The sequence below is a fragment of the Pterocles gutturalis genome, unplaced genomic scaffold, assembly GCF_000699245.1.
Source record: "Pterocles gutturalis isolate BGI_N339 unplaced genomic scaffold, ASM69924v1 scaffold25710, whole genome shotgun sequence".
Taxonomy (NCBI): domain Eukaryota; kingdom Metazoa; phylum Chordata; class Aves; order Pterocliformes; family Pteroclidae; genus Pterocles; species Pterocles gutturalis.
The window spans coordinates 399-18768 of NW_010146596.1; the positions used below are offsets into that span (position 1 = coordinate 399).

At 44.4% G+C, this 18370-nt stretch overlaps 1 protein-coding gene across 1 annotated transcript in view; it reads right to left on the minus strand.

Moving 5' to 3' along the window:
- The window catches only part of LOC104470767 (glycerol-3-phosphate dehydrogenase, mitochondrial-like), a gene marked incomplete at its 3' end in the record, with an annotated part of 28567 nt that overhangs the window by 380 nt on the left and 9817 nt on the right, over positions 1-18370 (minus strand). Inside the window, 3 exon segments of the mRNA XM_010085806.1 lie at positions 13519-13682; positions 14722-14819; positions 15798-15922. Coding sequence (XP_010084108.1) covers positions 13519-13682; positions 14722-14819; positions 15798-15922 — 387 coding nt within the window.

Genomic DNA, 18370 nt, shown 5'->3' on the forward strand with positions numbered 1-18370 from the left:
GCCTTCGCGCATCGTGCAACTGAGAATCAGTGCTCGTTCCCCTCCAGTGTAGGAGCAGACAAATCGCTCTTTTCTTTACTTTTTCCTGTGCAATCATGCTGCAATTCTAGAACTGTGTCTAAGGATTCATTCGACAGTCCAACCAGTACGAACCAGTGCTTCCTATCAGCAAGGGGACCGCACACCGTTGCACACCCCAGAAACTGCCTTTCACAGACTGTGCCACATTACCAGCTTTCTAGAACTGTTTTTTTCCCTGCATACCCGTTTTAACTTCCCAACATACAATATTAAAGCATCAAAAAAAAAAAAAAGACATAAGCAGACAAGAATTAATGAAGGATTCTTAACATATATCATTAAAGATTTATTACTGAAATTCCCTCGTTAAAGAAAACCAAGAGAGAGGCAGAGGGACCATGAGGGGAAGATGATTAATTACTTTGAAATACTGGCTTCACCTGAGACTTTTCCTATTTATTATTGCCACTGAAGTTAAAGTCCTGGATGCTGGCTAGAAAGAATTACTATACATTGAAGGGGCCAGGCTCTGTGTGTCCTGAATAATTAATTCAGGAGAGGACTAAACTTCCCGGGGTATGGTTCACTTCCCCACGTGTTTGCACCACTTCTATCAAAGATAATACTGATCAAGTGATAAATTTGTAATAGATATTGTTGTTGATTTATGTTGCCAGCATTCCCAACGTTTAGTATAAATGGTTTATGTAAAGTTCAGTCCTTCTGATTCTGCCTGTGCAATCTTGAACCACCGCACAAATAATTCTGCTCCCAGCTGAAAGGGCAAAGTTATAAAGATGGGATCAATGACCCTGAAGGCACCACCTCCCCTCCCCAAACTTCTCATTCCAACACAGCTGAGACGATACAGTGCAATCAGTCTTGAACGACGAGAAAAAAAATGATGCGAGGCGTACAGGACCAGTAAGAATGATAAAGCACCGATGAAGAAACAAACAGTAACTCCAATTCAACTAAGCAAACAATGCCCAGAATAAACTGCAGAAAAGAACAGCAAAACAACTGAGCAACATGTCAGGAAAAGTTGGGGATGCTCCATCACACAGGATGCATAAGACGAAACAACCATCTGTCAGAAGTGGCAGGCAAATCATTAAATAAACGCATCAACATTTGTGCCGCAGCAGTGTCAGGGAAGGGACAGAGTGACCTTATGAGGTTTACTTCAAACCTTAACATTTTAACGCAGGGTTGAGTGAATGTACAGCTCGGATACTGGGGGACCAGAAAAAAGACCAAGAACAGTGAGAAGCTGTGTTACAGCAGCTGCTCCTACATCAAGCAGAATACAGCACATATTCCCGAGGAATCCAGGAAAAGCTCCAAAGCTCAAAGGCTTTCAGAAGTGCATTTTTCTGGAGACACCCCTCTTTACTGCAGGGCTCGATTTGGGGTGCCTGACCCATGGGATACCACAAGCCTTGGCTTTGCAGGACAAGAAATCCATCACAAAACAGAAACCCTACCCTCAAAAACCTGCTGCCTCTACACGAACGAAAGCCTGCAGGACCCATCCCCACGCCGTAGGGTTTATTCTCTATTGCAGAAGGACCCCAGGGCCAAGAGGGTTTCCTTGGTGACTTTTGGATCCTCCATCAGTTTGTTCTTGCCATCAGCACCCAGGGTGGTTCCCGACACCAGCTGGTTTTCTCTGGCTGACGCGGGATGTGGATCCACCACACCGAAGCCACACAGTTCGCGGTGTCAGCCAATATTAGCTTTGGTCCACGGGAAGCCTCGCTGTTTAAATTTTGCAAGCCTGCCTCTTCCCCAGCTCTGTGACTTATTTGTCCAGACCAAAAGCAATCCAGAGAAGCCAATCAGCAGAACAAATAAACGGGGAAAGAGGTTTAATTTCTAAAAAGAACAAACATCTAAGTAACAGTTGTTTATTAAGCCAAATTTTGCTGAAACTCCTCATGCTCGTAACGTCAGAGTGAGCTGAGGATACGCTCAGTGCATGTCAGGATTTGGACCCCTGCGCTCAAGATAACATTTCCACGCTCTCTCTGAAGCTCTCATCCATTTTCCCCTCGTCATTATTCTGACGCGAGAAACCCCTTGCTATTACTCAATTCTCAGCTGTCCAAAAGCCACTCTGAGTGCCTGTGTCGTGTGTTTGCAGGAAGAGGACTGGGAAATAACCAGTTCCTGATTAACTGCACATCTAGAGAAACCCACTGCCTTCAGATTGATGGGATCTACAGTGTGGAGTCCTGGAGTATTTCATGGCACGAACAGCAGAGATCTGCAGAGGTCTGGATTTGAAAGGAATGACAAGTGACTCAGCGGCTCAGAAATTTATCATCTGTGGAGAATAATACTGCAACAGTTTGGTAGCGGTGGGGCCACACTACAGTAGTTTTTATACTCAGGAACAGCTTTTTTTTTTTTTTTTTTTTTAAAGCCCTCCAGCTCACATGTGCACATTTTCCTCCAGATTTTAATTACATGAAAATCCTGCACTTTACATGGAATTACTTTTTTTCCTTGATGTCTGAAGAGGTTGCTGTTCCTCCACGCACACCCCGCGTTATAAAGGTACCGTAGCCAGATCAGCTCTTACGACAGCACCATGCACAGCTGGCAAAGCATTTTCTGCCAATTAAAGCAAAACTAGCTATTCACACACGTGCTAGTGTGGAATCTGGAACGATCACTATTTGAAAGAGATTGCTCTGTGTCCTGGTGCTTAGACGTTCCTTATCACTCTAGAGAGAAACAGAAGGATAGCGAAGTAAAGATTCTCCATCCCAACCTCTGACTTTTCCCTCAAACGCCATTCTCCCTGTGTAAGATTCAGAGATCCTCCAAACCCAAGAGAGAAGCCTCCACGCTTAACCTCCTCCAGAACAAACGTCAGAAGCTCTCTTGACAGTGTGGTTCTGGGTTACCTGCTCCGCACCCACTGTCCTTCACAGCACCCACTGGAGCAAAACAGAGACAACAACCACCCCAACTTGCTACCAGAGGTAACCCTCTATGACACCATGGGTTTTTTCCAAATATTCTAAGCCAAAAAGTTATTTTATAGCAACAGAATGGCTAAGCCCAATTCATTTGGCATCCTTCTCCATAACTGAGTAAGCTCCTGAAGATCTCACAAACTAACCTGCAGGCGATCCAGTGAAGTTATAATTATGACATTCAGCAACAACAGATGCTCACAAACACCCCGCCCCGGAGAGGTCACTGCTGCTGCAGTCCCGGTGCTCCAGGGCGAGTTTCGGGAGCGCTTGTTTGCTGTGTGCATGTCAGCTGGCAGCTGAAGCAGCTCAATGGTGGTGCGAAGCCCACCATACCCCGGCATTGTGGAAGAAGTGTTCAAGAGCCAACTGATGGAACACACGAGTGATACCTCTCAAAAACAGGAGGATGTTTAAATCCTTTAAGTTATATCTAGTAAGAAAAACTGAAAGAATTGTCTATCCCATTATTCACTATTGCCATCTGCTATAATGGGGCAATACTTGAGTTTTGTGAGGGGTAGTCACCCTTGCCTTTAACAAAGCACTGGCCCCACTGCTTTCACTAAAGTACCACTGAACCCTCTTGTTCTTCGAAAAAAAACATTTAGTGTGTGAAGACATTTTGTGTAAGTGTGTCCTACATCATGTTGAGACCAACAGTGATGCCATTTGGTTTATCATTTCTTTTTTTGGTGTAATTTAGGAAAATTCTATTTTCATTCCTTAGTAGCAAATGTTGTATTTCTTCAAAGACGAACAGACAATGCTTCCGTTGGCACTGAGAGCATCCTCCCACAGAGCGCACACAGTGTACATTCAATTTTATTTTTATCAAAGCTGAACCACAGCCAGCAGTGGTAACAAAGCCCACAGACTGCAGAAATTTGTTAGTGACTGACTCAGTGGAGTTGGGTGAAAACCACACCGTTAGCAAGGCACTCTGCTAGTTCTGGTATGTTCTGTCCTGGGCCACTCTCCGACACACACTACTCTCATACCAATTCCTGCTCTTTCCTCTGCTGCTCTGTTCAGTTCAGGACAAACAACACGCAGCACCTGCTTTTTTTTTTTTTAAGAAACTGGAAGTTGCTTTAATCCAAGGAGGGTAACTTCTGTTCACATTAACCTTTCCATGCTAAGAACTACCACTCTGCTGTTGATATACCTGCTGCATGACAATTAATCATGTCACAGCATCTGCCCCAGGTGCGCCTTGGCTCCGGCTGTAGCAGCACAGCTGTAAGAGGTGCTTCTGCAAACTTGGTGCTGTAAAGAACAGGCTGGTCCTGCAGAAGCCTCCTCACCTTTTCCCAATTTACAGCCTTTTCTGATTAGGCATATCTAGTTATTGCTGGGGAGGTCAAGTTTAATGGAGAGCTGGGAATTAGCCATGCAAGCAGCTGTACGACAGCCTTAATGAACTTTCTCGAGAGGACAAATCTTTCCATAGAACCACCTACCACGCTTCTTTTGAAAGGAAAAATACATGAAAAATATTTGAATGAGAGAACCAGGCCCACAGTATGCTCACCATTTTACAGCCCTACAGAATGCAGCCATACAAATCAGTAGAGTTCTTTTTTTTGTTGTTTTCTTTTAAAATAAGCTGAGGGGATAAAGACAAACTAAATAACTGTGAATTAATCTCTTGCTTATGTATCACTCCTTTACTAATACCAGTGAGCTCCACTTATTTAACTAGAATACTGAACTGCAACTCCCAGGGCAGTCCTTTCCATTTGGGACATACTCAAAACCCACCACCCTGCATCAAGATGGGGATGTTACACCCACTTTCCCCAAAAGCACCCATATTCTAGAAGTTATTTTTAAAGTATATTTTTGTGCCTATACATTATATTCTTACAATAGCCTTGCACTAGATAATTGCATGCACATAGTAAAGAAAAGCAATGCATGAAATAATTTATTTCATGTGCATTAAAAAGTTTTCTCGCTGTGTATATACAAATCTTACCAAATTTAAGGCTGATGAGCGATAATTATACATTACTACAGATAACTACATTACCAGGACTGCCCGCATCCTCTAGTGTTTAAATAAGTGCTTAATTGCACGAACAGTTTTATTACAAGCATTAAGAGAGGAGCTCAACATCTGTTGCACACACAGAAACCAGTTACATCCAAGTTCAGGCATTATGAATCAGCTGGAGTGACTCAAAACTTCTCCCGACTCCTGAGACAGAACTCAGCGAGTTCTTTTCCCCAAACACAAGCAGAGTAAGTTCAGAGGTAAACGTCAGATTTGACTCATGAGTCACAAGTCATGAAGAATGCCCTCAGACCCGAGGTATTTCTCGCTCTCCAAATCCCATGGAACTTAGATCAGAAATCCGCTGAAAGCTAACAGACTTTCTAGGAGACGTCGCACACACGCGTTTGTTCTGGGACTGCTCCAGCGGGAAGAGCGCTCTGACTCACTTCAATCGGTTCCATCACACCCACACAGAGCGACGCCGCAATACCCCACCAGGCTGTTAATGCTTCACACGAACCCTGTCCGATCTGAGTTCTGCCTTCCACTGCGCTGGGAAACACAGCCCGACCGGCTGGGGAGAACGACACGCATCTAGAGATGCACTCTGCACTGGAAAAAGCCACCCACCCCACGTTAGGTTAGTTCCTTCAGTCTGACCGCAGACGGGGCCGTTTGCAGCCCTCACCCTGGAGGAGCTCTAATGGAAAGCCTCGAGTTTGGGTGGATTTATTCTAACAGATCCCAGCTCAGATTTGCCACATCCAGTTTAAACAATCCAATAGTCATGTTAAACAAGTTCCTGCTTCCTCCACTTAGCACCAGCTCAGAGCACGAGAAATAAACTTCCCTGTTCCTGGGGGTGACGGGGTGAAGAGGTGACAGCCATCAGCACCCGACCTCCAGGTTCTGCTCCTCGAGGGTCTGGAGGAGGTAATGCTCCTGTACCCACAAAAGCCCCATTTATCAAACCCTGACATGCACAGCTCGAGAGCGCGCTGCAGAGACCACCCAGGACGCAGCGTAACCACTGTTTTACAAGACAAGCTTGGGGAACTTGAGAAAGTCACCATTATTGTCACAAGGCAAGATGAAAGGAGTGGAGGAACCTGCGACCAAACAGACTGCACGTGTGGATACAAACAAACAAGGTCACAGGGAAGATCAGGAAATGAAAGCATGATACATCCCAACTTACGGAAAGAGTTACAAATGAAAGAGTAACACAAGCACGAGACAGGAAGCCCATAAAGGCCTTTTTTTTTTTTTTAAATAAATTAAAAATCACAATATCCTGAGAATGTCTGTCTAATCCAGTCTACTGCCAAGTTACGGCAGAGAAGGTAAAGCCCATATTGGAACTAAGGTATCAGTGCACCAAAAGAAGCCATAATATCCAGGCACATCCAGTGAGAGACAAAGTTTGGAATTATTATTCCGTGCTACTGCTTTGTAATGATGTTGTTTCCCACTTCTTTTGTATCAGCCTTCAACTTGTCACTACAATCATACTGCAACGTCAGGGGAAGTAAAAGCACAGTGTTAAAATGAAACTAAACATTGTCACTGTCAGTTTGTGGCACCCGCGCTGAAATGTCACTCTGAACAACTGTCACGGCGGGCGAACGACTTACTGCGCGCTCGCGCGGCACCGGAGCTGATGGGACTCCCGGCGCCCACGCCAACAGCTGGAATTTGGGGCAAACGCAAAACCGAGGCAAACTTTGCTTTGCACACCATAGCAGCTATTGTTTGAAGCCCAAATAAAATAGTGACGGAAGTGTCAGCTATTGCACGTTGGGCCCCCGCCCTCCACTGTGCCACCCCGCAGGGACCAGCTGGGGAACGAGGAGCCACGGGAGGGACGGACAGACTGCCGTGGTGGAGCTGGAGACGGACCGTGCTGCTCCCGAGGATGGGGACACGGCACGCTGCAAGCGGCCAGGACGGGAGAGGCGAACCCTGCTGATGGGAGAAATGAGCAGTGTGCATCTCCCCAGGATCCCTCCCTGCTCCAGCCCCATATGACAGATAACATGGGGATGGCCACCGAAGCAGCAAGATGTACAGGCATCCCATAGTCCATTCTCCCTCAACATACATCTAACCATACCTACACTCCAGAACAGCGTACGTATGAACTAATGGGCGACTATTAAGTCCACATAAAAGGCACACATATAAATTACGGCAGAGTTACATGCTTCGATGGAGTCTTTCTCCTAAAAGCCACAACGCACTGGGGGACGCTCAGATGTTTGCGGCACAATGTGCAAATAATGTCGTTTTGCTCAGGAATAATCTTAAATCTTTTAGGTAACATGATCTGAAGAATTATTCCCCGTTCACTTCTTAAGGGACACAAAAAACATCTTTTGCTTATATGAGCATTTAAAAAAAAAAAAAAGAAAAAAAAAGAAAAGAGAGAGGCACAGAATTCAGTAGAATATTCATCATTTCCAACCTTAAACCCACAGCATACAAACAGATGAATCCAGCAAGTCAGAGAGCAAAGCCAATTTAATCTGTGGCTCCCCTGAGGTAAATGTAGTTCACAGTCCTGCCCCCACCCCAACCTCAGCCATAATCCCTGCTTCCTGGAGGTAAGAAAGCACTGGAGTGAGGAAAATTCTGCAGCAGGATATAATGATCCAAAATGACAGGGACAATAATGACAATGAATTTCATGTCTCCCAGTCATGAGCCGGGGATGCTTGACTGGGCTGACTTACACAATTAAATTGTTACAGGTACAGCAGGAGATGCAGTTACCATCCGCCTGCTTTTGGGAAGGACGCCTCCAGCAAAGGGGAGAAGAGCGCTGCGGATGCGCGGTCCCTTTTGTTAGGGGCCAGCAGCCGCCGCTGCAGGGACGCTCGTGCGGTTGCACCCTTTGACAGAGGCAAAACTGGGTTAAAGACGTGAGCCATTTTAGGCTATTGATTTTATCCCTTCTGAAAATGATTTGGAAAAAAAAAAAAAAAAAAGCTCTGCCGGATAAAGCCCAGCGTGTCTCGAGCCACCGTGTGCCGAGAAGCACTGCCAGCCAGAGACCCTGCGGATGCCAGCAGAAGCACCGTTTATAACGGATCACGTCTCCTCTCTCGTCCCCACTCGTGTTTGCGCTAACGCCAGCAAGGAAAACCACAACTGCTTCTCCAGGCTGAGCCGGGAACCTGCGTTCCACTTTCCGTGCGTTCCACTAGAGGCAGCCAGCGTTACATTCACACGTCCCCTCCTAGCAGGCTTTTCTTCGGGATCTCACACACACCTCTACAGAGCGTGGGACAAAACGTATTTGAAAGTGAGGGGATATGGAGAATACACTCAGTACCGATAGCACTTTCCAGGTTATTCCTGCAGTTGGTGTGCCTGCAAGGCGTCTCTCATTCGTCCAGCTTCAGTTTTGAAATACGAAGAAATACAGTTACCCGTGGGTTTCACCTATAGGAAGTCTTTTTAGTGACAAACTGTCAACGAGTTTTTATATCCAGGGAAGGGGAAAAAAAAATAAAGCCATACAGTTGTCTGCATCTGTAATAGGGTAAAATCCCTATTCCAGCTCAACATTCTCCAAATATTAATTTGTCAAACATGAATTACAAAGCTATAACATTTCATAATGCAGGACACACTCAAATACTAGGAAAAATAGCTACGAGAGCCGAAATAAAAAAAAGCATTTATTCCGTTTTTGACAGCTTAATGAATGTCCTACTCTTTTGCATTGATTTTTGTGTGTGTGTGTGTCTGTGTGTGCCTGGGAAGGATTTCTCCTGGGGTTTGCTGTAAACAAGGGAAGCTAAATCCTCTGCCAAAGCTGCTTCTTCTACCTTTAATAACCTCCAGAGTAAATATTTCAGCAGAAAATATATACATAAATACTGAGAACGCAAAAAATAAAGGACAATTTCTTGCATCGCAGTAAGTATACTGGAAATTTGTAGAACAAGACATTAAACAATCAAATACCTTGATGTGGCAAAACAGTCACCGAAGTAGTAGATGCTAATTCCTGCTTCCAGAAGACAGCAGTAAATTCAAAGAGCAGGGTCAGCAAAGCCCTAAAATCTCAAATTCATGACGGATTCCAGAACACAAATTTTTCTTACACACCTAAAGGCTCATCTTGCAAGGCAAAATATGTTAACAAAAGTCTGCAAGCACCTAGAGACAGAAAAATAATGCATCTTAAAAAGCACTGTGCCACTTGGAATTTCCAAACACTTTCACCCGAAATATTCTGGCCAGCTGGATCTCTGCTCTCATGTTTTTCCTAGTTCTTAACATAATGAACTATGTACAATTTAAATGGAGATTAATTCTTCCATTTAAAGTGCTTTAAAATAATTCTGCCTATGATCTTGAGATCTCAGCCCAGCCTCTCCATAGTGCCTCTTCTCCCGTTTTTCTTGAGCTACGTAAGTGGAACTGACAGATCACTGCTCAGATAGCAGCCGCGTTCCTCCCCCAAAATGTTGCCTTTTTGCTGTTCAGGAGTATCTGAATACCAACAAATGCTAAATGAAGTCTGACATGTACCCCTAAGAAACAAACTTGTAAGTTGTGGCTTCAAAGCAAACCTTGAATAACTAGGACACATTGTGTACACCCAGGCTAACATCCAACATATGCTTTAGTTTCCTGATGCTGAGACAGAGCAAGAATAGCCCCTGGGAAAGTCTGTGATTTGCTGTTGCTGGTACTTCCAACATTTATAATGTATCTTTTTTTTTTCCCTGCATAAACAATTTAAAAAACGTAATTAAGAAGACCACAGCAACATTTCAGAACACAACATATTCATGAATAATGGATTATTTGACATGCCACCAGTCTGCTCAGCAATTACAAAACAAAACACAGAGCATTCCCCATCTTGCCTTTGCAAAAGAACATTGCCACCTCTAAGTCACAACTGGACAGGCAGTTTCACCGAATAAAAAGTAACCTCCAGAATGAGTGGTTTAATTCTTCCCTTTGGTGGTGTGAGCAACATGCCAGAGATGCAGCCAACAGTAGGTGCTACTAACAACTACAGATACAAAGAGTGTACAACAGAGACAGGAATAGAGAAAAACAAAAAACCAGGATAAAGCTACATGTAACTGCACATACAGAATCAGTTAAGACACGCCATTCTTGAAAGGCCAATTTATTTATTTGTTCTTTAGGTAAGACAGAGAAGGAATGAACACAGAAGATAAAGATATGCCCTACTTCATGACATGTATATTTTTTGACATTATTTAATGCTCTGTTTTATGATTAATCCTTCTGAATGAACTAGAAAGAGTTTAATTCAATCTTATCATCCCCTTCTCTACTTTAAGTTCTTTTCCCTTTTGTCCTCCATTCCTCCACTTAGGGCATGAAAGTGTATCACTAAAATTCAAGCATAATAATGTACAAGATCTAAAGTGTGCCTGCTGAAACACTAGGACTTAAAACAGATCTACTGTGGACAGAACACAAGTTAACTAATCATGATAAAATAATTAATGTGTTACAACACAGCATGAGCCCATCTACAGCATGGGCCATGGGGTGAGCTACAGAGGAGTCACTACGGAGCACACTCACTTCTGGAATGCGGTGTGTTAGGAACTGATTGAACATCGCAGCTGGGAAGTTTTTATTCTGGATTAGGTGCAGCCCCAAATTATTGCAGCCTGTAGTATGAACTCACAAATTTGATACGTTAGTCCTTCAGAACCACTTTGATCTTCTAGGAAATTGAGGTTTGGTAAGCTTTGACAGCTTAATTTTTTCACTGCAAAACACCACTGCTTTAAAATCTGCATAAACCGTGGATCGCTAAGCTGCAGTCTTACAGGCAAAGGCAACCAAGGCCAGATCCCCTGGCGTGAACAAGCAGCGCCACTGGCAGCACACCTCCCGGTCTGCTTTTGCTCTCTCTCTCACCAAATTCGTCTCAGAGTCCTGCTAGCATTGCAGCTGTTCCTCCAAAGGAGAACCACCGAGAGTCTCTGCCGCCTACCTGATTTTACGAAACCTGTGCGAACACACAGAGCAATTACACAAGCCTCTTCCTCCACTAAACCATGTACATTTCCTTTTTTTTTTCTTCTCTATCTGACACTTGTTGTTTCCAAGATGCGGAGTGTGGGTTTGTTTCCTCTTGCCTGGGAAGGCAACAAAGCCACCAGAGACATCTCGCAGCCAGTCAGAGTTCTGCGCCGTCTTGCTGCACAGACGCTTCCCACCAGAAGACCACATGGCACCTGGGTGCTGAACTCTCATTGATTACAACCCTCTTTAAAACAATTCTTCACCCAAGAAACCTGAAGACTAATTTTAAGGCTATCTTGTAAAGGTATATCTGTAGAATCCAAACAATTTAATCAGAAAAAAACCTCAATAGATTATAACAGATTTCAGGTACAGTGCTCTTATGAGAATTGTAATTCCAGTTAAGAGAACACTTCGTTCTTCCTGCGTGCTCCTGGGATCCCCTAAAACAGTCTAAGGGATAGCTTATGATAATGAAAAAATACATCTGAATTCTTTCTATGGATGCTATTTACAGCAGCTCTTGTTACAGTATACAAAAAAATACCACATAATCCCACCACAAATTTTGCTTCTAAATAACCTCTTAATTCCTCTAGACATTAAAAGTAAGACAGAGAAAATGCAGTCTCCTCAGAGATGGGTAAAATCAATTCCATCCTTCACATCTCACTCCCAAATAAGAACGTACACATACATGTAATTTTTTTTCATTTTTCTAGGCTCTTTATGAGCCAACTTGCAATCATGACCACGTGCTTTTGTCAGAAGCCTCATAAATACCGAGCCCAGTGTGTTTTGAGACACTGCTTCTTCCCAGCACAAAAGCCCCTATTGATAAGCTGATGAATAGTGTAAATGCAGTTCTAAGAACCACCTTTATTTGGTGTGGAGACCTTTCTGGCTGCCAAAAGGTCAGAAACTACATCTTCAGGTAGAAGCGAACGAGAACTGCCCCACTGCTGAAGTGAATCAGTATTTCAGCTATTTACTCTCTGGAGGGCTCCTCCCAGCCTGCAGCAGGTCCATGGCTCTTCCCCTCTCCTGAACACACCGGACATTTCAGGATTTCCTAGCAGGCCCCATGACCAAAGTTTTTCTAAAACTTTCTGTCTTAGAAGGGAAGTGGAAGAGGACTGGGGAAGGGGGAGGACCAACCCAATACAACACACATTGTGAAACACAGTGGAAGTCTGATGCAAAGGGAAAAAAAATAAATCCCTCTAGTAGATATGCCAACATAACCGAGTGCATCAAGAAGGCAATTACAGCAGTATACCCTGGCACTCCAACTTCAGCAAAGAGCTTCCCAGCATTTAGAGTCTGTAGAAGTTCTGACAGTTTGGGGATTTAAGGTGCATGACAGGAGAAAGTGCTGAGATAAAGCTCCAGACACCTGCGCATCAACACAAACACTAGAATTCCAGACAAGGGAAGCTTCCAGGTCGTCATTTGTCAAGGAAGCCAACTACACCTTCACCAACTTCGTTTCAGATTGTCTCGTGCATCTACAGAGACTGGAAGGACAGAGATGGAGTGAAGAAACTCCTTGCTCAGAAGATCCACTGCGGCACATGTTGCTGCACAGCCCTGCTAGGACTAGACTTCTTCCACAGACCAAGGCCAAAAGGCTTATCCCTTCTTGCAATTACAAACAAGGGGGGATGCTTCTGAACGTGAAAATGGCTGTTTCTAGACAGCTGCAAAGAGTTCCATTAAGTCATCATTCTGTTTTGAATAAACATCAAGAGGCTTGCAGAAAGCATCTTTATTTTCTCCCACTGAGACACTGACTTTGTGTGTTACACACAAACTAAAACTGCTGATACAATAGATTAACATGAGCTGGAAGCATTTTCATCTCATGAATTTATAACCCTTTATTTAAAGGGGTTTTAACAGAAACCACTGATGTCTTAGAGCAATCTCTAGTATTTGATGGTAATTATGATGAATGCTGTCTTTGCAGAGCAACCGATTTTACTGGCGATACAAAAGTAATTGACCCCGGCCTCATCCAGCCCAGCGCAAGAACCACAACCAGCAGGCAGGTCACCTAGGTTTGATGTTCTTTTCACAGTGGAAGTGCTACAGCGAGCCATTGAACATTACTGGAATGACTGCACTTGCCTGACTTGTGATAGCCCAGAAGAAGTGTTCCATCGGAGAGTGCACAGCAAAACCCCACACAGCTGGAAGGCTAAGGGGCATCCCCAGAATACCAGAATGCCTTCACCTATCACTATACCTCCTAGACAAGAAAACTAATATATTCTCTCCTACATCCAGTAAGTTACTGTCGGGAAAAATGTAACTTACCTACCAAGTGCAAGCTCCAGATGCAAGTTGAATCCCTCCCATTGCTGTTCTTCCCTTCAGAAAGCCAACGCACACACCTACAGCCGCACGCTTGTGCTTCCCCTGCCCTCAAAACACAGCACAACGTACCAAGGAAAGCACGGAAAGGCAACGTACCGTCGTAGTAGACAATAGCTGCAACAAGCTCGTCTTTGCGTAGCATCGGAAAGAGCTCCAAGGCTCTCGACTTGCTCAGAACATAACTGCTTTTCAGACACTGACTTCCAGCCACCATGTCGTATATTTTTATTCCAATCCAGTAGTATGGCAACTGCCACCATCTGCAGGAAAAAAAAAATCCCCATGAAATGAAACAAAAAAAGTTAAAAGTGCATGCACACACTTCTACTGGAATACAGAACATGTTAAGTACCATGGTATGTTGTATCACACCACTCTGACTTTGTACCACCACACAGGTTCATGGTACCACAATACAACGTAAATACGCACAAACGTCTGTATTGTTCCCTACTGTTTGCAACCGGTCTACTCGCTGCAGTCAGTCGAGCAGATTCAAGGCTTTCTCTGTTCTAGAATCAGGATCACAAACTGGCTGCTTGTACTTCAGTGTAAGGTGAGACACTAAAGCAATGTGTCGAGGGAAGGAGCAGGGTGCAGGTGCAAGCTGAAGGGGTTCCCCAAACGCACATCCTGACCAACGCCTCCTGCACACACAGGACCAAACACAGCTGCCCTGACCTGGGCGAGCTCCAGCTGTTACAAGCCCCTTCTGCCAAGACAGGAATAGAGCCATACATGAAGATATTCACCAAAAACTCACTGCTTTAAGTAGCTTGCCACACTGAGTAGCTGCTCTTACAGATCTAAACACCTAACCCAGATCGCTGGGAGTCTCTTTCTCATACCAGAAGCAAACTCTTCTCTCAACCCCAAAGTGCCACATGCTGCAGAAGGCAAGTGCACTGAGTGCTGGTGGCTGTGAGGACTGAACAGCCCACTGCTGAGAACACCCCGAGAAGGTGTGCTCAAGACAAGGACGTACAGGAAAGAACGGCAAATAACATCCTGGAGAGGAGAGTCCATTCAGCTGCTAACTCCCCTCCTCCCCGCACTGGGGTGGCAGAAATGCATGGGAAAGCTGAAGCCCACGATGTGCTCCTAGACAGCAGCGAGAGCTGCTCGGTGCTGCAAGAGAATTTCACGCTTCTGCAGTACAGCAACATCTCACCTCCTGGAGGACAAAGCTTGTGACAGGTTTAAGGACGAGCTTGGGAAGATGCACCTGGAAACCTCTCCAGGGAAATAGCTTGCTTGTCAAAAGCGATGGCAAAGGAGAGGTATTATAGCAGAGCTTACTTGTAAACAGGTAGCATTATCGGTAAAGGAGCTGAGAGGTGAGGAGCAATTTCAAGCAGATTTGCACGCTCCTCCAGTGCTTCTTTCACTGTCTTGTACTGAAAAATAGAAGCATACGTGTGAATCCCACGTTACTCAATTTTGTGTCCATGTGCGACATTTCATAAGAAATCATTTGACAAAGCAAATGCCTCACGCAATTTTTACTGTTCTTTCATAAACACACGAGGATTTGCTGAAAAATTAAAGAGTTAAGGAAACTGTTTCGCAAGAAAATTAAGTTTCACTAGTTTCATTTTGGTGTCTTGGCAGGCCAGCTGAATAATTTTTCATTTGAACACCAAGTGCAATAAAGCCACGCTACTCCTAACTATGGGCAGGAGGCACTTAAGGAGGGTTAGAACTCATCCCACGGTCTCACGGTATAGCTTCTGCACTGATTCCCACAATTAAACCCCACGCTAACTCCAAGGTGCAAATACAGAAGTGTTCTCTGAATCGATATGAAGTTGTTCTTCAGCAAAAAAGAAGGTTGGTTTCTACAGCTGGGTAACTGCGTGTTTTATACATTTTTTCCCTGAGAAGTTACCATTTCTGCAGTAGTATTATAACCATTAAAACATACTCTAAGTTAGAGAGGTTTCAATGAGAAGACAAATCAATTTCCCAAAACAAAAACATCACACTTCCACCAACAGAAGAACACATAAAAGCTTTTATATATATAATCACTTGTTCACCAGATTCCAAAATAAACAGGACAACCACTCACTCCTCCAAATTCTGGCTGTGACAGGTAGGAAGCTCTTTTTATTCCGAGATCATCCCTGTCCCTCCCTTCCTCCCCCAAGACACAGGCAGCCAGCACGGTATGGCAACGAGACTGCCCACGAAGGAGTTCAGCAGAAGGCAGCAGCACCGACCTAAAGCTCAGCGGGAGCAGACACTTGCCGTGTACAGCGGCTGTGGAACGGAACAGTCAAGTACTGAAAAAATAAAAAGGAGACTTGGATCTCATTGGGACAGGGGAAGTGCCTACTAGCAATCTTTGCTTAACAAGCAGCATAAACAATTACCTGCTCAACATCCAGCTTGGTGACGGCCTTCTGAAGATATCTCACTCCACCGTGGATCAATTTAGTACTCCTGCTGCTGGTCCCTGATGAGAAATCATCTCTTTCTACAAGGGCTGTTTTTAGTCCTGTGTTACCAGAAAACCAAATTAACTTCTTAAATTACACAATTTGTATGTAATTCATTAAAGACACTTCTCCAGGGTAGAGACAATCACAAGAAAAATTACTCTGTACATGGATAAATTTGTATTCAAAGTGCAGTGCACTGTCTATATCGTAATGAAAAATTTTAGCCTCCTTCCTGAGGGAAAAGTCAAAACAGAACTTAAACAGAAGCACATTAAAACCTGGATATTTCACAACAGAAAGGCATTACAGTACATTACAGGGGCCATGCTCCCTCCAGCAAATTACAGTTCGTATTCATGGCAGGAATACTTTCTTGAATACTTTTAACTCTTTGCAGCAGAGAGCTCTAGACCCACCACACTAACAATTCAAGCAGCACACCAGCCAGGCAGACAACAGGCGTCCTTGCTGCTTACTGACAGCGTGCCCCAAACCCGAGGGGAGCCAGCCCCGGGCACGCTCCCCGCACAGGGAGAGCTCGCCAGAGGGGACGCACACATATAAAGAACTCTGCCATGCACATGAAATAGCTTCACAAGGCTTAATACACAAAACATTGCTCAGTATTCCAGCAAACGGCTTTCCCCGGAACCCGCCGACGCTGCCAGGTGCTGGCAGTTTGACCAGCGCGAGCCAGGGGTAACCACAGGGCTCACAGATGTTCACACAGATCCAGAACAAAGCGCGGATAACCCAGCATTGCCACCCAACACCTGGGGCGAGGCGGGCACGTTTGTCACGCCAGAGGTGTCCCCAGTCATGCTGAAGGCCAGGAAGCAGCTCTCCATGGGGAAGGCACCCTGCGTCCCATGGGAATGGCCAGGGAACCACACACCCCAGCACCACCAACACCGCACCCCTCGCGCAAGGGAAGTGCTGGTGTCTTCTTCAGGAGGGAGACTGCCATCGGGTTACGGGATGGCAGTTATGTCACGGGAAGAGCTGCAGGAAACAGATGATTACCAGATGTCTGTTAATGATAAGATACAGGCAACAGCCTGCGCACGTCCTCTGGCACGTATCTACAAGGCACCCACCACCGCCTTCCAGCACCAAACCCAACCAAGAGAAGCACACAGGACAAGCACACGGCCACCCTTCGCTCCAAACCTAGGTAACAGGACAGTCTGTGTCACAGGAGTCAGTAGAACAGACCCCTCCATCACCGGCAGAATTTTAAAGTTCGGCAGGCAAGGCAAAAAGTGACCTAAATTCAGCGACCCGGGTGCCCAACCCAACGGCAACGCCAGGAGGATGCAGAGCCCAGGAGGGGAGCACCCTCTGCACTGGCAGCCACCCCTCAGGTCTTTCCTTTGCCCTCTCGGAGGGGTGGTGGCTTTATGCTATTGGTTAGCGAACATAAATTTTAACATCTATTGGTCTCCCAAAACTTTTATGTCCTTTAAAAAAAAAAAAATCTAATTATTACTGGTAACTTCCAAAGATCAGAGTAATTTATTTTTGTCAAATGTGACTGAAGATTAATGGATACAATCAGAAATAATTTGGTGAAGATATATCAAACACATGAAAAGCAAAATTTGTTGTTAAGCGAAGCAAACATAATAAAAGAGCAAGTTCCATGAATGAACAGCAACAATACACAATTCATTAACCAAATGCCTAGGAATATTTCACACTTCAGAAATCTACTGATATAATCAGAATATCCAGTAAAAGGATAAACACAGATTAACTATCATAATATCTGTATGCTTCACAACTGCATTTGCTACCACAATATAGCAGAGGCAGCAGTGAAACGATCTCAAGTTATATTTAATAACACATGAAAGAAAATAACAACCACCAGATTTGAGTTTGTATGGCTCTACCAGTGGTGCAGACCTTACTGCTTTATCTATTTCAAAATTATCACACCTTCTGGACAAGTATTTTCCAAGAAACCAAACTACAAAACACCCTTGGCGTCCAGTTTTGCCTCTTTTTTCTGAGGTATATCTACAGAAGATATAGAACCTGAAGAACTTTACGGATGTCTACTGTGTTTTACACTTTTTTTCCCATTTTAGTTCCAAAATCAGAAATAAGGTCTACAAAGAGAGAAACTAAGGAAGGTTGGTTCTCTCTCCCTCACTGGCTGATGTACTGAAAATAACAACCGAGAGAACACATTCTAAGACAAGCTTTTTTCACCAATCTCTGACATACCTTTTTTGGATAAAAGTATGATATCCTGGGGGAATACAGCATTTTAATCCAACAGGAGCTGATGCTACAGCCTCTCTGCAGGAACAGCACCCATGCATTCTCATCTCTGTGTCTGCAGAGCTATTTTCATTAAACTTGTCAAATGACTTACTCTCTTGGAAAATGATCCAATTCTGTTGAACTCACTGGCCAATGTCAAAGTTACTGTGTGAGGTGGGTGACACAGAGCAGGCATTAGCATCCTGCTTTCTCACCACCTGAACAGAGCTTTG